The 22,377-nt window shown below is 38.0% G+C and overlaps 1 protein-coding gene across 7 annotated transcripts; it reads left to right on the top strand.

The window, feature by feature from the left end:
• The first annotated feature begins 146 nt into the window (after positions 1-146).
• LOC148893390 (uncharacterized) lies at positions 147-20,566 on the top strand. Of its 7 annotated transcripts, XR_016116009.1 has the most exons (30): positions 147-322; positions 1,954-2,130; positions 2,261-2,344; positions 2,417-2,521; positions 2,593-2,748; positions 2,829-2,984; positions 3,278-3,433; positions 3,727-3,882; positions 4,253-4,408; positions 5,548-5,691; positions 5,840-6,058; positions 7,910-7,954; positions 8,060-8,107; positions 8,179-8,205; positions 9,717-9,785; positions 9,989-11,701; positions 12,066-12,125; positions 12,226-12,369; positions 12,552-15,494; positions 16,406-16,501; positions 17,041-17,085; positions 17,169-17,207; positions 17,288-17,359; positions 17,966-18,016; positions 18,125-18,175; positions 18,848-18,880; positions 18,947-18,973; positions 19,047-19,073; positions 19,171-19,318; positions 20,452-20,566. XR_016116009.1 is itself a non-coding variant. In XM_089004588.1 (29 exons), exons 1-29 carry the CDS (start codon positions 313-315, stop codon positions 19,254-19,256), a joined length of 7,095 nt encoding a protein of 2,364 aa, XP_088860714.1. In that variant the 5' UTR covers positions 147-312; the 3' UTR covers positions 19,257-20,566. The 7 variants fall into 7 exon arrangements, 4 of the variants coding, with proteins under 4 accessions (XP_088860714.1, XP_088860716.1, XP_088860715.1 ...); XR_016116011.1 differs by lacking the exons at positions 18,848-18,880; positions 20,452-20,566 and adding an exon at positions 17,437-17,483 and having other exon boundaries at positions 19,171-19,231; XR_016116010.1 differs by lacking the exons at positions 19,171-19,318; positions 20,452-20,566 and adding an exon at positions 17,437-17,483.
• The last annotated feature ends 1,811 nt before the right edge of the window (positions 20,567-22,377 follow it).

Genomic DNA, 22,377 nt, shown 5'->3' with positions numbered 1-22,377 from the left:
CCACTTTTGACCTCCAAAAAAGGTGTGTGAGGGCAGCGGAGCTAAAAATAAATCTTCTTGGGGGGTGCAGGGGGTCAAGTTACCGCGTCGTATTATGTTCTGTGTACGACCCCTTGCAAAAATCACCCACCCCTTTTGTGCTCCCCTCGGTCACTGCTTCTGCACCGGCAGCTCCACACGCACCCGTCAACTATTGTTAGTTTTTATTCATCTTTTTAAAAAATATATTCAAAGAAGTGATTAACTATGGGATAATTGATTGCACCAGACTTGATTTCTACCAAAATCAAAACTGATTCGAACCGAATCAATATGGCTGACGGTAAGTTTGATTGACAGGAACGAGTCTTGAGCTTTTACAGAACTGTCATAATATTTAAAATGCACGAAATTACGTTGATAATCATTTATTTCCGCGCATGTCGAGAATACGTGTTCGAATCGTTTTTTTTTTTTATTTAATGTGAAATCGCCAAAATAACAACAACTGAATGGCTTTCGGTTTTTGGCAAATGTCCATTAAATTGAGTAGAATGTGCTTTAGCAAAGAGCGAAATGGCACATAACTGCTAGGCTTTACGTAGGCTATTTTTGCCCACCTGTCAACTGTCTCGTTTTCTAATTTCCAAATTTGACCCCTGAAATAGATTCGTAGCGTATCGTATATGTTCATATTTTCACTTTTTGGCTCCTCCGTGGCTACTTTTGGCTAACAGAAATCAATGGGAAATATATTTCGCTAGCTTATAGCATAACCGTCTTTACTATTTTGAAGCTACTGTTAACACGTCAGTCAAAAAAAGCCATTTAAAAATTAAAATGTAAAAAACAAACAAGCGAATAATGAAAAAAAAAAAACATTTGAATATGATTTAGGCTATTGATACTCTCAAGTTGTTTTTTGAACATATTGGTACCAGACTAAAAAAAACAAATAATCAAATTAAAAATACCAGTTCACTTTAAAAAAAATAAATATGTTCTTATTTTTCAACAACGTTCCATGTTTGGTTTTATGCTCTCATTAATGTAATGACAGTAACTGCTAAAGTAGTTTTTAACTTAATGTTTCCAAACCAATCAACATAAAATATCAGTGCACTTGCTAAAAACGAGGCGTTTAAAAACGAATCAACCAATCTTGATTTGGTAAAATAAGAAGACTCCCTCTGCTGGCTGTAGAAAGAAAAAATACAAAGTCAAATGATATTATCTATATTACAATAATAATACATTTAATTCATAAGCGCCTTTCAAAACTCTCAAGGACACTTTACAGTCGCAGGATAAAAACATTTTGTTTGTGTCAAAAATGTGTATTTATTGAAAAATATTAGGCAGTAAAAGAAGGGGAAAAAAACTACAGTAAAGTCTCGTTATATCGATATCGGATATATCGATAGTCCCGGTTATATCGATACTATTTCTATGCACGCACGGAGAAAATTACATGCAAACAGGGTCGGATATATCGATAGTCCCGGTTATATCGATATTTTTTCGGACTCCCTTGAATATCGATATAACGAGACTTTACTGTATCTTAAAATCTGAGAAAGGAAAGTTCTATCAAACAAGGGTTATTATTATAATTATGAGTATCCGATCCATCCATTATTCGAACGTCTTGTATTAAATCATTAAATGTTATTGAAAACTGGGTTTTACAAATGTTTTATAGACTTTCATGGGAGCAAGCGTGACAGTAATCCCTTCGGGGCAAGTGTGTTGTTGAAAGTACCATTGCTATAATTACAACCTATCACATATCGTGAACATTAACAAAAGGCTAAGTAGCAGCACGACTGTCAACTCTGTATTATTTATAACCCTAAAATAATTTTCAGTATCATTCCCCCCACCCCCCCAGCCCTCACCCGATCCAAAGGGGATATTTGTGCAAATGTAAATTATTATTATTAAAAAAATCTTTTTTTTTCTCTCTACATCAAGGGGCCAAAACAGCCACTGGGTCCTCAGCAGTATGTGGCTCAGGGAAATCCAAAGCTGCGATGATGCTGAATAAACTACGAGTGTCTGTGGAGCTGCTTGTTGCTCTAGCTGCTCTCTTGTGCTGGCTGACGATGGGCATGGTCATGTTTGAATTTGTGGAGTATAAGGCAGTACCAGGTAGGTTTTCAAGAAAAAATTCAAAACTAAAGCGGAGAGTAAAATTGGACAAGAAAAAAGACTGGAAGACGTCGTACAGAACCAAACCAAAGATAAAACAACATATTTCATGTTCGTTTGTGATGTCCAGATATCCAGCACATCATGTCCGACCCGCTCCAAGCTGCGTACGACGCCGCGGATGAGATGTCCAATCTCGTCAGCAAGTTCCAAGGTGACCTCCTAGCTTAGCATTGGCATTAACAGCATTACTTGCCAGACTCGTGAGGTTTCTGTTCCTTTCTAGAATGTACGCCCGATTTAAGCGACCCCATGTCCGCAGCCACCTACGCGCTGGATGAAATAACCCAAGCTAAAGAGAAAATTGTGCAACATTTCTCAGACGACAATGGTAGTGAACCGCAGATGTAAAACCTGAATTTAAGTCTACAAATCAATTAAAAATTGACCTTTTGAACGTAGATGTCTTCTACCTGAGCTACGTGGATCCGGTGGTGATAGGCAGAGGACTTTTCCATTCCACCAATGACTTTGTGTGCGGTGTGACGACGTCCCTCAGGGACACGTTTTTTTCCGCTCTGGATGCCGTGGTCTATTCTGCAGTGCATTTAAGTCAAGGTTGGTCAACGACTCTTAACAAATGTAGACGATTCTGAGATGGTCCGGTTGACTTTGACAATTGGTGACTGCCTCCACAGATTTGCGTCCAGGAGCAGTAGACCTGAGCTTCATGGATCCGCTTCCGTGGTGTCGAGGACTGTTTTCAAGCACCAACGACTTCATTTGCGGTCTGCTAGGCTCCATTCAACAGTTCTTCTGTGGCATTTTGGACTATACTCTTGATTCTGTTCAAGGTATTTTTGTAGCAGGGTGTATTCAACAAATTTTAATAAATAAAGTCAGCGGGAACAAAATCTCAAACAAAGTCATCAGAACAGAACGGTCCAAAGTAACAAACAAAACCATGAGTCAAATATGACAAGACGAAACAAATCCGACAGGGTGAAACAAACAATGACCCGACACTGAGTAGTCGTGTCGGGAGTCCTTTTAACAGCCACTGATTAAAACAACCCACACCGGTGCAACCCCCTAGGTGACTAAATGCCTCAATTATTTACATCACTCCTTGTTTTCATTTTCTCAGTGTTGCATTCAGGAGCAGTCGACCTGAGCTTCATGGATCCGCTTCCGTGGTGTCGAGGACTGTTTTCAAGCACCAACGACTTCATTTGCGGTCTGCTAGGCTCCATTCAACAGTTCTTCTGTGGCATTTTGGACTATACTCTTGATTCTGTTCAAGGTATTTTTGTAGCAGGGTGTATTCAACACATTTTAATAAATAAAGTCAGCGGGAACAAAATCTCAAACAAAGTCATCAGAACAGAACGGTCCAAAGTAACAAACAAAACCATGAGTCAAATATGACAAGACGAAACAAATCCGACAGGGTGAAACAAACAATGACCCGACACTGAGTAGTCGTGTCGGGAGTCCTTTTAACAGCCACTGATTAAAACAACCCACACCGGTGCAACCCCCTAGGTGACTAAATGCCTCAATTATTTACATCACTCCTTGTTTTCATTTTCTCAGTGTTGCATTCAGGAGCAGTCGACCTGAGCTTCATGGATCCGCTTCCGTGGTGTCGAGGACTGGTTTCAAGCACCAACGACTTTGTTTGCGGCCTACTGGGCTCCATACAGAGGTTCTTCTGTGGCATCTTAGACTCTGCTTTGGATTTCATTCAAGGTATTTTTGTATTTTTGTACAGTAAATGCCTTCCAAACCCCCTTTGTTACGATTTGCCAGGTGGTGGTGGACCACAAAAAATGCAGGCAGGAGGGAGGAGCAAGGTGTATTTAACAGATTTTATTCAATAAAGTCAGCAGGAACAAAATTTCAAACAACTAAGTCATCAGAACAGAACGGTCCAAAGTAACAAACAAAACCATGAGTAAAACACAACAAACTGAAACGTTAAACCCGTGCCCCTGAAAAATAAACACCTACCTCAAATAAAAACCACATTTTGGACCCTTGACAAATAAATGACTCCCTATCCCCCTAGATGACTAAATGTCTCAATTAATTACATCACTCCTTATTTTCATTTCCTCAGTGTTGCGTTCAGGAGCAGTCGACCTGAGCTTCATGGATCCACTTCCGTGGTGTCGGGGACTATTCTCCAGAACCAATGACTTTGTTTGCGGTCTCCTAGGCTCCATTCAACAGTTCTTCTGTGGCATCTTGGACTCTGTTCTGGGTCTCGTTCAAGGTATTTTTGTTTTTCTAAAATTCGAGGGTAGCTGGGCCTTCAAATTGTGCATTATTAATAATAATAATAATAATAATAATAATCATTTCACTTCTAAGCGCCTTTCAAAACTGTCAAGGTCACTTTACAGTCACAGGATCAGTTTTTCTGTGGGTGAGCAGCGGCAGTCACATGCGCCAGCGTTCACTCACCCCGGCAGTTACTCAAATAAATACAAAGCTAGCTAGCTAGCTAGCTCGAAAGCTAGCCAGCTAAATAGCTAATGGATATACAGATAGATAGCTCGCCAGCCAGATAGATAGCCAGCCACGAGAAAGCTATATTGTTAGCTAGCCAGCTAATAAATAGCAAATAGCTAGCTAGCTTTTAGTCCTTTTCATCCAAATGTCACGTAGACTCTTGGAAATCCTGATGAAAATGAAGATGCCCAAATATGTGTGGATGCAACCCGAGACTTCCAACGTGCCTTTGGGCACGTTATATCCATTTTTGTGGGGATAAAAACAAAAAAAAAGACAAAGTCTATTTCCAAAATGTTTTCCAAGCATAAGGTACGTCTGTGTCTAATAAAACGTCAAATGAAAGTCACAATCGTTCGCTTTGAAATCGTCAGGTTTAATCTGACCGCAGTATATTATTTCTTAGTTTAAAAAAATGAATCTGTTAAATGAAGCTTCATTGAAGCTTCAAATGGATATAACGTGCCCAAAGGCACGTTGGAAGTGTCGGGTTGCATCCACACATTCTTGCGAGGGCATCCTCATTTTCATCAGGATTTCCAAGAGTTTACGTGACGTTTGAATGAAAAGGACTAAAAGCTAGCTAGCTATTTGCTATTTATTAGCTGGCTAGCTAACAATATAGCTTTCTCGCTGGCTAGCTAGCTAGCTGGCTATCTATCTGGCTGGCGAGCTATCTATCTGTATATCCATTACCTATTTAGCTGGCTAGCTTTCGAGCTAGCTAGCTTGCTAGCTTTCTATTTATTTGAGTAACTGTGAGCTAGCTAGCTATTTGCTATCTATTTGTTATTTATTCGCTGGCTAGCTAACAATATAGCTTTCTCGCTGGCTAGCTCTGGCTGGCATGGATTTTTTTTTTAATTCATTCAAATTTTGCTTCCCTCACCCCACTATCAGGAAGCATCGACCTCCGCTTTTTGGACCCCGTGGCGTTTGGCAGAAATGTCGTCAGTGTTACAAACGACACCGTCAACAAGATAACGGTTGGCCTGCAGGATGCGATGGCCGTCACCACGGACGTCGTTCTTGATATCGTCAACGGTACGTGCGAATAAAGTACGCATCAACGGTTCGCGAACCACCCCAAAAAAAATCCAAACCGTAACTCAAGTTACTTGTCTGATTAGTTCCCGACTTGATCACTAATCAATCATCGATCAATTCTGAGTTCTGCCTTGCTCTTCATCAGACATCCAGGAAGTGGTTTACTTCAGCCCTTCCGTCGCCCTGAACAGGACCGCCGAAATCATCGCGGAGCAGTACCAAATGCTAGTAGACGCCACTTCCGGGGTCCTTTCCGACGTTGCCTTTGACCCCGTGAAAATGGCGGAAGACGCCATGATCCAGCTGACTGCCAAGATGGATCGATTTGTGGCCTTTGTGAGCACCGTGATTGTGGGCGAGAAAGGTACAAGTTTTAACTTCTGCGTAGTCACCGATAAGCCAAGTACAGTGATACCTCAGTTTCCGAACGCTTTAGCTCACAAACTTTTCGCCTTACGAACATTAAATTTGCAGACGTGGTTTGCTATCGAGTGGAGTACTTTTGCTATGATGGGACCGAAAAAGACCCCACCACAGGCTAGTGTTAAGACGAAGAGGACACAAAAGAAAATTACAGTCGAGCAGAAAAAGGAGATCAGCGAAAAACACAAATGAAGTGTGCGTTTGTGGGACTTAGCGTCCCAGTACCAGTACGCTAAGTCGACCATTGCTACGTGTGGCTAAGGGTGTTTCTGTGTTGTCTAAGGAACGGTCTCAGGCATTACAGGTTGAAAAACTTCTGTTGATTTGGATTAACGAAAAGCAGCTAGCAGGGGGCAGTGTGAGTGAGGGTATTATCCTCGAGAAAGCACGGCAACTTCACTCGGATATCATCAAGAGGCAACTACATCAACGACCATCACAAAGGTAAATAAAACGACTTTATTTTACTGTACTGTTTATTTCTTTAATTACAATACAATAGCACATTTATTATACGTAAAATAATGTATATTTTGTGTAGTTTTAAGGCTTATTTAGTAGAAAAATATGTTTTATGGGGACCTGGGAACGGATTATTCAAATTTTTAATGGTTTCTTATGGGAAATAAATGTTTGGCAGATGAACTTTTCGCCTTACACACACTTTCTGGGAACCAATTAAGTTCTTTAGCTGAAGTATCACTGTAGTCATACCACTTATATGTTTGAGATATCAAATTTCATTTAATACAATGACGAATAATGGTGACCAAAGACAAGTTTTATTTTTTATTTTTTTTGCACACATACATCTTGGCTGTATTTAATCGCTGCAGTATAGCGCCACCTACTTGCAAGGTGGACTGACGCAATTTCAGATTTTTATTGATTCAAATATCCCTAACCCGTATCGTGAGCTTCTCTGATTACCCGATACCATACAAGCAATCCTAAAAATTATCATGTTTTTTTTTACACTTCATAATTATATACAACCAAACCGAACTTAAGAAATGTACATCATGAATGAATGAATGACTAAAAATGTAATTTAATTACAGTGATTTTCCAATTTGCCACTAGGGGGAGTCCGCGCACCACATTTTGAGAAGCATAGCAATAGAGTGAATAGACTGTATGTATCTAATAATAATAATACATTTCATTTATAAGCGCCTTTCAAAACTCTCAATGTCACTTTACAGTCATAGGATAAGTTATTCTGTGGGTGAGCAGCGGCAGCCACACGCGCCAGCGTTCACTCAACCCGGCAGTAACTCGTATAGAAAGCTAGTTAGCTAATAACCCGGATATCTAAGATTGGATTGGATTAGCCTTTATTTGTCTCACAGTGGAGAAATTTACATTTCACAGCAGCAAAGTGAGGAAAGTAAACAAAGAAGTCGAAAAAGAAAATACAGGAGCTGCTGGAAAAGCAGCCACTCTCGCGGCGCCATCTTGAAATTAAAACAACAAAAAACTCAATAACAAATAAGGTGACAACACAAAGACACAGACAGCCGTTCAATCTTAAGCACTTTCTTCACCCACTTTGTAGTATGAAGCAGTTCGAGATGAAAGAGGAGACGACCAAAGTGTCCTTTTCACCAGTGGATCAGGAACGTCATGGTGAAATGTGCACCTCTGCTACAAGATAAATGTTGAAAGCAAACACGAATCTGTATCATGCATTGACAAAAAGAGATTGTCTCACATCTCCTGTCCCATGTAAATCCACTTCAATTCCAAGCCGCAGTACCTGTTTAAGGATTGACATTTGTCTTCTTTTCAGCTGAACCGGTCGCTACACCGCCTAAGGATGTAATCCATGAAAAAGGTTGTTTTTTTTCTTTCTTTTTTTCCTTTTTTTTGTATGTGTACTCCAATTTGTTGTGAAATTGCATCCCATTAAACAAATCTACTGTTGTTTCCCTTGATTTAGAAAAAAGTGTAGCACCTCCCTCAGACATACCGATGGTGAGACGCAAAGGTGAGACTTATTTTCCTTTTACATGCGTGGCTTCTAAAATGATGGTGCACTAACCTCTATTTAAAATGCAGGTGAATTTCTACCACCGTATGTAAGAGGTAAGACCATATTTTATTTGTTTATGTCAATACAAAGAGCTTTATTTATTTATTTGTTTATTTATTTATGATTCAGTGAACCCTCCCAAAAAAAAATGCATAAAACTATTTTCCCCAATAATGAAAAATGAATTGCACGTGCACGCATTTCATTTTCCTCCTACTTTAGAAAAAAAAATGTAAAAAAAAAAACTAGTTTGCAGATCCCATGCGTGCATTGTGCTAAATGTACGCATGGACTTTGATGGTTCTGCTACATTGTATGCATGCAACAATTATTTGTATTAATTATATTTTAATCATGGTTCAAATAAAGTGTCTCGTTTTTTTTTTATGTGTGTTTGTTTTGTATGAACATCAAATTTAACCGTTAAAAATGAAGATGGAATAGGGGGGTTCTTGAGTTTACACTTTTCAATTTATGGGTGTCATTTGGATTTTACCGTTGAAATGTATAACCGAGAACGCCATATAGGTTCCCAAAAAATGCATGTTGCTTTTTGAGCGTCATGACAAAACAACATGAACATGGGACCAAAAACAAAAAATGCACCAGAACTATGTACATAGTCTGTGTAGTACATCACAAAAAGAAAGTACATATTTGACATGTTTGTCAATATTTTTGTACATTTATTTAAGGGACTACGACATTGAGGAAATGACAAATTAACGCATTCACTGCCATTCCCGAATTTATTCGGGAATTGAAAACATGACGTGGAGCGGCATTCCCGAAAATTTTCGGGTTTTGGTTTTTCTTGCGGGGGCGCAGGGTGCCGATAAAGCGCTGGCCAGACCTCTGGCCATGTTTTTCGCTCCCACGAGGGGGCGGCATTTGCCTTTTGTCCATATTAGCGTTTTGTTACAGCTTCAGCTGTTGTTAAAGCAATATATAAATCAATATGTATGTATTGTATTGCATTTTGGACATCCGCCCCCATTTCAAGCTCAGCTAACTCCAGACCTATATAACTTAAGAATTAACTTCTTTCTGATGAAAGAAGAGTGTCAAAGATTTCTTACTCTGCGTTGAATATTTATGTAGTCCTAAAACTCAATATTCTGTGGGTCTTGCAATTTGAGTGAAAATGACAAAAACCCTGGCTCTGGAGTGGACACGTTTTTTTTTGCACATCATCTGGCAGTGAATGAGTTAAAGTAGTCATCTTCGAGCTTGCATTGTGTCAATTTACTGCCCCCTCAAGATAACTCAACCCAAAAATTATAAAGTGTTAAATTTATTTCATGTTTCTCTCAGTGCCAAACTTGTTTTTCGTGAATCGCTTGCTCCACCATCTTCTGTACAACCGCTTGCATCTGCCGCACCGTATTTGTATGCGATTGCATTATATTGTCGCAACCTTATTCCCACCTGCCACTAACCATCCGCACGTTGACGTGTTGTCCCAAATAACGCTTTCTGTGTGTCTCATTCCACCCCATCCCGCCCATAAACGTGGATTGTGTCCGATAAACGGCGACGTGACGACTTCGTGGCACCCTTGCAGAGGTGATGGTGATGATGCACGCAACTCAAGACCAACAAGACGACAAAAAAGCAAACCGGGAGGACAAGGGTATTCATGCTTTCAACACTTTTACGTTTTCAGCTGGAAAATATTCACGGCGCTTCATTTTTTTTTTTCACACACCCACACAAAAGCGGCCTAATCTGGAGTGAGTGTGAAAATGAAGCCCTGGCGAATACTTTCCGAATTTACTGGAGAACATATTGATCACCAAGATTAGAGATTTATATGTGTCGCTATCGCATCACTAGTGGAACACGTCCGACTAGGAGCACCATTGGACACCCAAGAGGAGGATGAGGAGGAGGAAAAGGGATTGCAACTACCAATAAATGGAGAGGAAGAACCAAGAGAGGCCACAGACGAGAAGATAGAAATCAGTGGTGAGGTGGTAAATGAAGAGGAAGTTGTGTCAGAAGTGGAGGAGGAGCACGAGGAGGAGGTGGAGAAGGTAGCTGGAGGAATCCCGTTCATTGAGGAGGAGGAAGAAGACGAGGGGATCCCGTTTGGTGACAGTGAGGAACAAAATGAGGAGATGACAATCTCGGGTGTTCACGATGATGCGGAGATGGCGCCAGGAGATGAGGAGTCTCAATTTGGAGGCGATTGGGAGGAGTGGGATGAAAAAGACGAGGAGGTGTTCGTTGCAGTTGAAGAGGAAGACGAGAACGAGGTGGAAGAACCAAAAACTGTTGATGAGGAGGAGTTGTATGATGATGATGATCAGGAGCATGAGGAGGAGGCAATTAACGAAATTGAGGAGGAGGTGCAGGAAGACATGGAAGAGAAGGTGCAGGAGGAGGAGGTGCAAGAGGAAGAGAGACTGACCATCGCCGATAAGGCAATAACAACTTCAGCTGATGATGAGGATGACGATGAAAAGATGGCGACTGTAGATCACCATGAGGAGAAGGAGGAGGAGGAGGAAACAATTGAACACGATGAGGAGGGCGAAGAAGGTGAGAAAATAACATGGTTTGATCAAGAGGAGGAGACACTTCTCATAGAAGATTCCGATGAAGAAGAGGAAGACATCCAAGGGCAAATTACAACTTTGGAGGAAGAGGAGGAAGAGGAGGAGGAGAAAACAACAATTGACGAGGTTGATGAAGATGAGAAAACAACCAAAGAGGAGGAGGAGGAGGAGGGTGACGACGAAGATGAGAAGACATTAGCTGATGAGGAGACCAGAGATGATGAGGAGGAGAACACTTCAGCGCTAGATGATGATGATGACGAGATGGAGGTGGAGGAGGAAAAAACAGCCAAAGATGACAAAATGGAGGTCACCGCAACGGTAGATGTTCAGGATGAGGAAGAGGAGTGGACCACAATATTCATTGAGGAGGAGCAAGAGGAGACAACAACTCTAGAAGAGGAGGACGAGGAGGAACAAACAGTCAAAGATGAAGAATTGGAGGTCACTGCAACGGTAGATGTTCAAGATGAGGAAGAGGAGTGGACCACAATATTCATTGAGGAGGAGCAAGAGGAGGAGGAGGACGATGAGGTGTGGGAGGAGGAGGAACAAACAAGCAAAGATGACGAATTGGAGGTCACCGAAATGGTAGATGTTCAAGATGAAGAAGAGAAGGGAACCACCACATTCATTGAGGAGGAGCGAGAGGAGACAACAACTCTCAAGGAGGAGGAGCAAAAAGCTACCACTGAGGAAGATGAATCAAGACCATTCGATGACGACGAGGAGAACGAAGAGACAAAAGAAAAAATGCAACAAGATGAAGATGAGGAGGATGACGATGAGGAGGAGGAAGGAGCGACATTATATGATGACGATGAAGAAAAAGAGGGGACAACAGTACTTGTTGAGGAGAAGGAGGGCGAGGAGGCAACTTGGCAGCCATTTGTCACGGTTGACGACGACGAGGTGGAAGATGTCGTCGACAGCAAAGCTTTGGAGCGTCGCACGAGTGTTCGGAAACATCCTATCAAACGCCACACAGGTAAAAAAAAAAAAAAAGTCATTTCTCATTCCATCTTTGCCCATATTTTGCTGACTAATCACCAACAATATTTCCATGTGGTCAAATTGATTGCTTGTCAATCAATTGGATGACTGTCACTCAAAGTCACAATTACAATTACAATACAATACAATATAATTGAATTGTTATTGTGATTTGGGGTATTTACCTCATCGGCGTTCACCGCAGTGAGCCGCTTGCATAGTTTTTCACCAAATGCACTGACCTTATAAAATACACCCATTTTTAAAATTGATTAACCCATTCACTGCCGGTGATGACATTTTATCTCTTCATTCTATCCGTGTATGTCAGTGCGTGCGCTTTGTATTTATTATTTCAGTTGTCAAAGCTGCAGCCAAAAAACAGCCGGCACCCAAAAAAATTCCCCTTGTAATTAAAGGTACATTTGTGATCTCCTATGAATAACAATATATCATCATAACCTCTATAATCATAAATATTTTTGGGTTATTTACACTAAAATACTTTTACTTTTGCAGACCTTTTAAAAGAAACGAAAAAAGAAGATAAAATCGACGTCAAGCATGAAGAAACGCGTAGGAACAAAACCAAGGAAGAAAAATCAACAGGGAAGCTCGAAGCCATCGTGAAACTCCTTAAGAAAAAGCCCAAAAAAGCCCAAGGTACTGACATTTCATTAAAATACCCCCTAAAAGTTCAACTAAACTATTCATCCAACTGAAAATAAATAATAATAATGTAAATATTCATTGGTTCATTATTTCAATTGTTAATCTTCTCTTCCCTTCCGCTTATATATGGACAATTCAACCTTATATACTTAATCACCATGTGTCCCTTTTAGAAGTACCCGTGAGGAAGTTGCAAGTTGAAGCAAAGGCCACCAAAAACATAACGGATGCAAAGAGGGCCTTTATGGTGAAGCTTTCCAAAATGAAAATGGCAAAGATGGCCGAGGAATCAAAGAAAGATGCGGCGAAACCTGCCAAAGAGGAGAAAAAAGAGACAGGATCACTAACGGGAAAGCTAGCAAAGAAATTTCCAAAACAAGAAATAAAAGATGTGATATTACACAAGCGGACGATTAAAGTAGTCACGGGGTCATCTGGAAAAGAAGAGAAAAAGGTCAAAGAGCCTACAAAAGCAAAGAAACTTCCAAAAGACGTGAAAGAAACTTTTACAAAAGAAATCGAAAGCAAAAAACCTCATAAGGAAATCAAGGAACCTTCTCAAGAGGAGCTCAAAAAACCTCAGGAAAAAGTTAAAGACCCTTTTATGAAAAAGGACATAAAGAAACCTCTCAAAGCAGAGAAAGAGGTCAACACCACTTGTACAGAAGACAAGAAACCTCAGAAAGAAGTAAAGGTGGTCAAAGAAATTGTGGATGTAGTCAAGAAAGCCTCTAAACAAAAGAAAGAAATCAAAGAATCAATGGAGGTGGTCAGGCAAACACAGAGAAAAGACAAAGAAATTAAAGTACAACCAAAGGAAGCTGAGAAACGTCAAAAGGAGGTAGTGAGGGTCAAAGTACTGTCTGGAGAAGAAAAGGAAGTAAAAAAATCTCAGAGAGAAGAGAAAGGGGTCAATGAAACTTTGAGGGATACAAAGAAATCGCCAAAAGATGTTGATAAGCCTTCAAAAGAACTCAAGAGATCGAGAAAAGAACTCAAAGAACAAACTGGAAAAGATAAGGCGGTCAAGAAAGTCCTCAAAGAAGAGAAAAACCATTCTGAAGAACCGAAGAAAGTTCTTGAAGAAGCCATAAAATCTAAACGAGAAGAGAAAGGGGTCAATGAAACTTTGAGGAATACCAGGAAATCTTCAAAAGAAGTTGATAAACCTTCAAGGGAACTCAAAAGATCTCCAAAAGAAGTCAAATTACCAACTGGAAAAGATAAGGTGGTCGAGAAAGTCCTCAAAGAAGAGAAAAAACATTCTGAAGAAGCTAAGAAAGTTCTTGAAGAAGAGAAAGATGTCAAAGAACCTTCTCAAAAAGAAAAAGCTAGGAAACTTCAAAAAGAAGATACCAAGGTCAAGGTATCTTCAAAGGAGGTCAGGAAACTGCGGAAACAAGACAAGGAGGTCAAAGAACATCTTCAGAAACATCTGAAAGCAGAGAGAAAAGTCAATGATACTTACAAAGAGGTCAAGATACCTCTGACAGAACTCAAAGAACTTTCTAACAAAGAAAAGGACGTTAGGAAACCTAAAAAGGGCGTAAAGATAGTCCAAGAATCAGCACAGGAAGAGATCGAAGAAAAAGTAAAACGGGACAATGTTGAGTTGAGCAAACCTTCCAAAGATCAAAAATCTGTGGAATCTCGCAAAGAAGATGCTGAAAAACTACCCAAAGAGACTCTTCAGAGAAAATTGAGAACCGTCAGTGCTTTACTCAAAGAACAAGAGAAACCATTGAGAGAAGAGAAGAGGGACAAGAGCTGTCCTCAAGAAGTTGATAAAGCTCTAAAAATGGAGAGTCCCGTCAAGGAACATCCTAAGGAATTTCAGAAACCGGCTTTAAAGGAGCAACATACCAAGAGACCCATCAAAAAAAATACAAAAACACTCATTGAGAACAAAGAAATTACGAAAGCCATCAAAACAGACATCAAAGCAAATGTATCTTCTGAGAAATCCCATGCAGATGGTTCCAAAATCCAAGTCGGGAGGGAGCCTTCTGAAAGACTATTCAAAGTCCAGAAACAAGTTACAGAAGCAAAGCGAGCTACCAAAGATAAGTTGAAAGAAAAAAAACATAGTGAAAAAGTGGTGATCGTCAAGAGAACTTCCAAAGACCGCCTAGGTGTCTTCAAAGAACTACACCTTGGCAATCAAACAGAAGAAGTAAAAGATCACCCAAAAGAAGAAAAGAAACCCAAGAAACATCTCACAGAAAAGCTCCACAAACAAAAGGCACACGATTCCAAGAAACATCTCATAGAAGAGCTCCAGAAACAAAAGGAGAGAAAGAGGCCACTTGCAGAACAGGAAATCATAAAAGAGGTGAAGGACACTTTGAGATCTCTCGGGAAACAGCCAACCGGAATACAGAAAGACCTTGTGAAAACATCTCCAGAGAAAAAAACCTTTGAGATTCCACATCTAGAGGACTTTGGTGAATCCATGAGAGAAGCGAAATATGTCACTCTCTCCCCTAAAAAAGAGAGAAAGCTCCTCAAACCCAGTGAAGAAGGGAAAGACACCCAGAAACCTCCTCAAAAAGTCCCAGATGAAAGTCATGGACCACAGGAGGTCAAGGGGAAGAAACCTCAGAAACTTGATACCAGGAGTCCTTTAAGCGAGGACATGGAAGTCAAAAGATCCATCCAAAAACCGATGAGGCTCCAGAAACCAACCAGGGTGGAGAAGGAATCCAAGAAAACACCCCAACAAGTCCCAGAAGAAAGTAAACCCACTGAAGTGAAAGAAGAGAAGATTCCACCCAAAGAACCGCTTGAAGACACAAAGACACGTACCAAAGTAAAGGTTGAAGAGAAGAAAGCTTCCAAGAAAGAAAATCAAACCAAAATTGCGGTAGATGAAACAGAAATACGGAAATCGTCAAAGAATCTTCAGCTCTCCGGGACAGACAAGGAACCTTCCAAACACGAAGACACCCTTTCCAGAGAAGTCAAGAAAGCCACTAAGCAAAAACTGAAGGAACCCTCCAAAGAACCTTCGAGACAGTCCAAAAAGCAACCACAAAAGTCATCCGACATGCTCTCAGATACAATCGACGTGGACAAAAAAGTCAAGAAGGTTTTGAAAGAAGGATCTGCGCAGACAGGTACGTCCTGGTTCAGAAACATCGGGACAATGGGAAAATTAAACTTTTGGATTATCCTCGCCTAAAATCCGACATTTTCTCAAAAACTGACATATAGACATGGATGATTCTTCTGATTTGTCAGACGTAGTACTTTAAAAGTTCTGGAAAGCCCTTTGTTACGGAACTAGAGGTTGTGAAAGCGCTATACAGACGCTCCTCAATTTACGAACCAGATACCATCCGTACGGTCGTTCGTGAGGTGAATTTGTTCATAAGTTGCTTCAGTGCTATATTTTGTATGGAATATATGTTTAAGGCTTATATAAATACAGTAAAGTCTCGTTATATCGATATCGGATATATCGATAGTCCCGGTTATATCGATACTATTTCTATGCACGCATGGAGAAAATTACATACAAACAGGGTCGGATATATCGATAGTCCCGGTTATATCGATATTTTTTCGGACTCCCTTGAATATCGATATAACGAGACTTTACTGTATGTTAAAGGCTTGTATAAGTAACCTGTATTGGTTTGCACTGAATAAAGATTTCATAAAATATATGCTCTATAAAGATATGTACATGTACAACTGGAGAGAATACTCCATATGTTACTACAAAAATGTTCGTATGTACCGTTGTTTGTAACTCGAATGTTCGTAAGTAGGGGAGCTTTTGTATCAATATTGCTGTATTGTATTGTATTCCGTTTAGGGAATCTCCATCTTGTGGATGCATAACGTATCCGCAGCCACTATTGTAGCTTTGATTCTACGTACCTTATAGTGTGGTGTGCCTTATAAATATAAACAACCTTTATATATGAAGATGCGCTTTATAATCCGAAGTGCCTTATAATGCGGAAAATATGCTATGCTGAAAGAAAAGACGAAAGGTTGGTTGATTACTTTTCCTTTTCAGCCGATGTCTCCCAGACACCTTCCAGGTTGCTGAAAGTCACCAAGAAGAAAATAGCACCAGTCCTCAAAAAAGAACATCTGAATCTGACGAAAGAAGGTACATCTTTTTACAATCAAATATATACATATATATTTTTTTCTGTGTATTCACTCATTCACTCCCATTCACAAATTTATTCGGGAATTGAAAATATAACAGAGAGCGCCATTCCTGAATTTGTTTCGGGTTTTGGTTTTTCATGCTTGGGTGCTGATAAAGCGCTGGCCAGACCTCTGGCGATGTTTTTTTTTTTTTTTTTTATTCTACAAGGGGCAGCATTTCCCTCTTTTTCCATGTTAGCGCTTAGTCAGCTCTTATTAAAGCCCTATATAAACCCATATGTATGTATTGCATTGTATTTTGGACAGCCGCCCTCATTTCAAACTCATATAACTCCAGACTCATATAACTTAGGAATTAACTCATTTTTTTCTGATGAAAGAACATAGTCTAAGATTTCTAGGCTGTGTTGAACGTTTATCTCGTCCTAAAAGTCAATATTCTATGGGTCCTGGAATTCAAGTGACAATGACAAAAACCCTGGCACTGGAGTGAACATATCTGGCAGTGAATGAGTTAATTTTATGTGATTATAGGCGCCGCAAAAGTTCCCAAGGCCAAACCTGACGCGACCAAAAAAGGTATTAGCGTGCTATTGTCACGCGTTTACCTTTAGCTAACCGAGCTAATTTTACGTGTTATTATCTGTTGTACTTTTTGACAGCTAATTCAAAGGAAAAAACGGAAGCAGTCAAGAAAATAGGTAAGAATCCTTCAATACATTCAACTGAGACGCCATTTTGAGTTAAAAACAATCATAAATATTGTTCAATATGTTGGCAGAACAAAAAAGTCCTGCAAAAAATACTTCTTCTCTGCTGAAAGAGAGAGTTAAAATAGTGCCAATGAAGAAAGGTCAGTTCTTTTCATTTATTTATTTTTTTACTTTTAAATTGTGTTTGTTCACTCATACATACAAATGTTTCTTTCAGCTATCACAAGGCCAGTAAAGAAAGTCCAGGAGTCCCTACAAAGTCTCGTATGCCATTTATATATTTTTTTTTAGACCGGTAGCTCTATTTACCATAAACTCCCTTAGCTTTATGCTAACACACAATGCAAAGGCCCATAGACTGGCTGAGCAAACTAGCATTGAAGTCATTATATTTGGCTTCAATTTGGAACAACACATGCTCATGCATATATTCTTTATCCTCTTTGAAAAATTACTAAACATTATTGCAGAATTTGTTCGTTCATAGGACTAAAATATGAATGGGTATTAATTATTATATTATTATTCTTGTTCTTATTCTTGTTCTTGTTGTTATTATTATTATTATTATTATTATTATTATTATTATTATTATTAGTAGTAGTAGTAGTAGTATTATTATGTATTTGTTTGCAGGAATAGGCCATGCTCCTAAAAGTGTCTCTTTTCAGAGAGAAAATGAAAGTGGATTTTATGAATAATATACATATATTTTATGTATTTATTTATTTTTCTGTCTATCTCAGGTGCCAAGACTGAAACAAAGAAAAAAGTCACACCGCTCCTCAAGACAAAAGGTAGATTTCATTCATTTTGCTTCCAAACATTAGCATTCATACTTTTCTGACAAAAAAAAGGAAACAAAAATATTGGTGTTTACATGTATATTTATTTATTTTTAACAGCAGAGCACGAGACCTCCAAAGAAAACCAAAAGCCCGCTACAGTAAAACAAGGTACTAAATGTGACAAAAACATTCCTCCTTCAAAATAAAAGACACATTTCGTTTGAGGACATGTTATTTTCAGCATTAAAATTGTTCCTTTTTTAAAAAAATATATAATTTTAAGTGTATTTGAGTTCTTTATCACTTCATTATTATTATTATTATTATTATTATTATTATTATTATTATTATTGTTAATATATTATTATTATGGCTATAATGTTATTATTATTGTTATTACACATTCTATTGTTTCTGAATTGTCATGTATTTCCCTTTTTTGTTTGATTCATATATTACTATGACATAAATAAATGGCTATCTGTTAGCTAGCTGGCTGGTTACCTGCCTATCTATTAACTATCTGTTGGCTAGCTGGCTGGCTGGCTAACTAGCTAGCTGGCTATCTGTTAGCTATCTATTAGCTAGCTGGCTAGCTTTTTATTCATTTGAGTTAATGAGTTATTCCGGGCTGAGTGAACGCTGGCACGTGTGGCTGCCGCTGCTCACCCACAGAAAAACTGATCCTGTGACTGTAAAGTGACCTTGGGAGTTTTGAAAGGCGCTTAGAAATGAAGTGTATTATTATTATTATTATTATTATTATTATTATTATTATTATTATTATTATTATTATTATTATTGCTCTTGTTCATGTTGATTTCCTACATGTATTCACAGAGGACAGAGTTCTGAAAGAGATACAAGAAAAAAGTATGTTGTCTTCTTTAAACCAAATGTGGATCCTTTCTTATGACTAAATGTTTGATTTTGTTTTAGATAAATCTTCAAAGGAGGAGAAAAAAGGTAAAATTCGACCGACAAAATAAAATACTAAAAAAACGTTTTTTATTTTTTAACGTCATTTTTATTTCCTCAGCGGAATCTGATGACTTTGTTCCAGAAGGTAAGGACGAGACGGGTTTGGTGACGTCATCACGCAATGGCACGTGTTTATGACGTGAGGTCACGTGATTTTAGTGTGCCTCTGACTCCGCCCACAGACGAGATGCCCTACTTCCAGTGTTTCTATGTGGATGAGGATGAAGACCAGTTTCCCTTCTACGCATTCTCGCCGCTGCAGGTCTAAAACGGGCCAGCAGATGGCGCCTATCTTAAAGCCCAACAAGTGACCTGAGCGAGGAATTGTGGGTAATTATTGCCAACTTGGCAGAGATATTTGAGTTCACCTTTGATTGAGGTCTTTTATCAATTATGTGCAATCAGTGTCATTCCTTTGTAATTTGTCTTTTATTTTGAAAGAGGGGGGTTTTTTGTCACAATTTATTTATTGTTGTTAATTTATGTAGTGCTTATTTATCCTTTTTTTGCTACCTTATTAGTAGTTATTTTATTCAGTTTATTTGTTTTTATTTTCAGCTATTTTTATTTTTATCAGCTAATCAGGAGTATTTTGTTTACTCGTTATTTTAATTAGATTAATTTATTTTATAGGGATGTTTAAATAATAATAATAATAATACATTTGATTTCTTCTAAGTGCCTTTCAAAACTCTCAAGGTCACTTTACAGTCACAGGATACGTTTGTGGGTGAGCAGCGGCAGCCACACGCGCCGGCGTTCACTCAACCCCGAAGTAACTCAAACAGATAGAAAGCTAGCTCGCAAGCTGCTAGATAGATATCTAGCTAGCTCTCTATTTGCTATCGAGCTAGCTAGCTTCTTTCCGTGGGTGAGCAGTGGCAGCCGCACGTGCCAGCGTTCAATCAACCCTGAAGTAACTCAAATGGATAGCAAGCTAGCTAGCGGATAGATAGCTATTAGCCAGCATTCGATAGCCAATAGCTCCCGAATAGATAGCTATTAGCTAGCGAATAGATAGCTAATAGCTAGCGAATAGATGGCCAATAGCTAGTTTTTTTTTCCTGTGCTTCATTTGTATTTTTATTTTGTAGTATTTTTTGTTGTTGATTATTTTAATTTGTAGTTTTTCATTTGTGATTACTTTTGTTGATTTGTACTTTTGCATTATTTTCAGTTATTCTACTAAATTGATTTGATTGGATTGTCTTTATTTTATCAATCGTGCCCTTTTTGTAAAAACGATACGATTGGTCCAAATCTATGATGAACGTTCCTTCATGTCACCTCCAAAACACTTTCTGTCTGGGCTTGAAATGAAGAACACATTTTAATTGCAGTTGTGTAATTAAAAAAAAAAAAAAGATTTTTGATGATGAAATCATCCATCCTTGAACCACAGACACTTTATGAAGACTGTTCCACTCCAGTCGGCACATGTCCTTTTCTTTGTGTGATCACAGTAAAAGTTGGCAAAGAAAGAAAGAGCGAGATCCTGTCGCCCTGATACGATGGATGACGTCACTGAATCGAGTATTGACTTGTTTGGGGCTCTCGTTCTGTTTTTTTTTTTTTTTTCCAACGTGCGTCAGTCGTTCGGGGTTGGTCGGCACCATCGCATGTTGCCTCCGTGGCCTAAATCGGCGGGATTAGTGACATCAGCGTGTGTCGATTCTGCAGGGATCACTGCAGGTCACCCTATTCGTGGTTTTATTTTATTTTTTTATCTGTGTGTACACAATCATGACTGAAATGTTTATTTCACCGTTTTTCAAACGGCGGACATAGTGAGGCTTTTATTTTCTCGAGTCAGGACATTGTAACCCAATATACAATATATGGATTCTTTTATCAGTAGCGAGATGCCCAATGCAGAATAACAAACAGGTTAAGGGATATATTTTTGCTGCATGATTTGTGTAAGAGATTAACTGTTTAAATATTTGTTTCGTTCAAATGAAATTGTTTGTAATTTAAGAGGCGGGGTGTGTTCATGCTGAGATTATTGTTGGAATAAAATTGGCATTTTTCATGGGAAGATTTCGCTACATGCTTTGAATGTGTTTTTTTAAGTAGGGCTGGATGATTCTGGATGATGCTGGATGGATTTACAAATGTAAAAAAAAATAAATGATTCAGTAATTCTGTAAATGTTATAGATTTACAAGTAATCTGATTCCTGTAATAAATTACAAGTAATATGTAATGTATTTTAAGTAATATGATTACTGTAATAAAAGTAATCGGATTCCAAGTAATATGATTACTGTAATACAAGTAATCAGATTGATTGTAATTTGATTACTTTTATTTTAAATCACATTACCTATAAAGTAAAGTAATCGGATTACAAGTAATATGATTACTGTAATAAAAGTAATCGAATTACAAGTAATATGATTACTGTAATAAAAAGTAATCGGATTACAAGTAATATGATTACTGTAATTAAAGTAATCGGATTACAAGTAATATGATTACTGTAATTAAAGTAATCAGATTTCTTGTAATTTGATTACTTTTATTTTAATAATCACATTACAAGTAATATGATTACTGTAATTAAAGTAATCGGATTACAAGTAATGTGATTACTGTAATAAAGGTAATATGATTACTGTAATAAAAGTAATCGGATTACAAGTAATAAAGGTAATATGATTACTGTAATTAAAGTAATCGGATTACAAGTAATATGATTACTGTAATTAAAGTAATCGGATTACAAGTAATATGATTACTGTAATAAAAGTAATCAGATTTCTTGTAATTTGATTACTTTTATTTTAGTAATCACATTACAAGTAATATGATTACAGTAATAAAAGTAATCGGATTACAAGTAATATGATTACTGTAATTAAAGTAATCGGATTACAAGTAATGTGATTACTGTAATAAAAGTAATAAGATTGCTTGTAATTTGATTACAGTAATAAAAGTAATAGGATTACAAGTAATATGATTACAGTAATAAAAGTAATCGGATTACAAGTAATATGATTACTGTAATAAAAAGTAATCGGATTACAAGTAATATGATTACTGTAATTAAAGTAATCGGATTACAAGTAATATGATTACTGTAATAAAAGTAATCAGATTTCTTGTAATTTGATTACTTTTATTTTAGTAATCACATTACAAGTAATATGATTACTGTAATTAAAGTAATCGGATTACAAGTAATGTGATTACTGTAATAAAGGTAATATGATTACTGTAATAAAAGTAATCGGATTACAAGTAATATGATTACTGTAATAAAAAGTAATCGGATTACAAGTAATATGATTACTGTAATAAAAAGTAATCAGATTACAAGTAATATGATTACTGTAATTAAAGTAATCAGATTGCTTGTAATTTGATTACTTTTATTTTAGTAA

This window comes from Hippocampus bargibanti, linkage group LG09 (assembly GCF_051943395.1).
Source record: "Hippocampus bargibanti isolate YZ-2025 linkage group LG09, ASM5194339v1, whole genome shotgun sequence".
NCBI classification, from domain to species: Eukaryota; Metazoa; Chordata; class Actinopteri; order Syngnathiformes; family Syngnathidae; genus Hippocampus; species Hippocampus bargibanti.
This window is presented reverse-complemented; position numbering and strand designations above follow the sequence as displayed.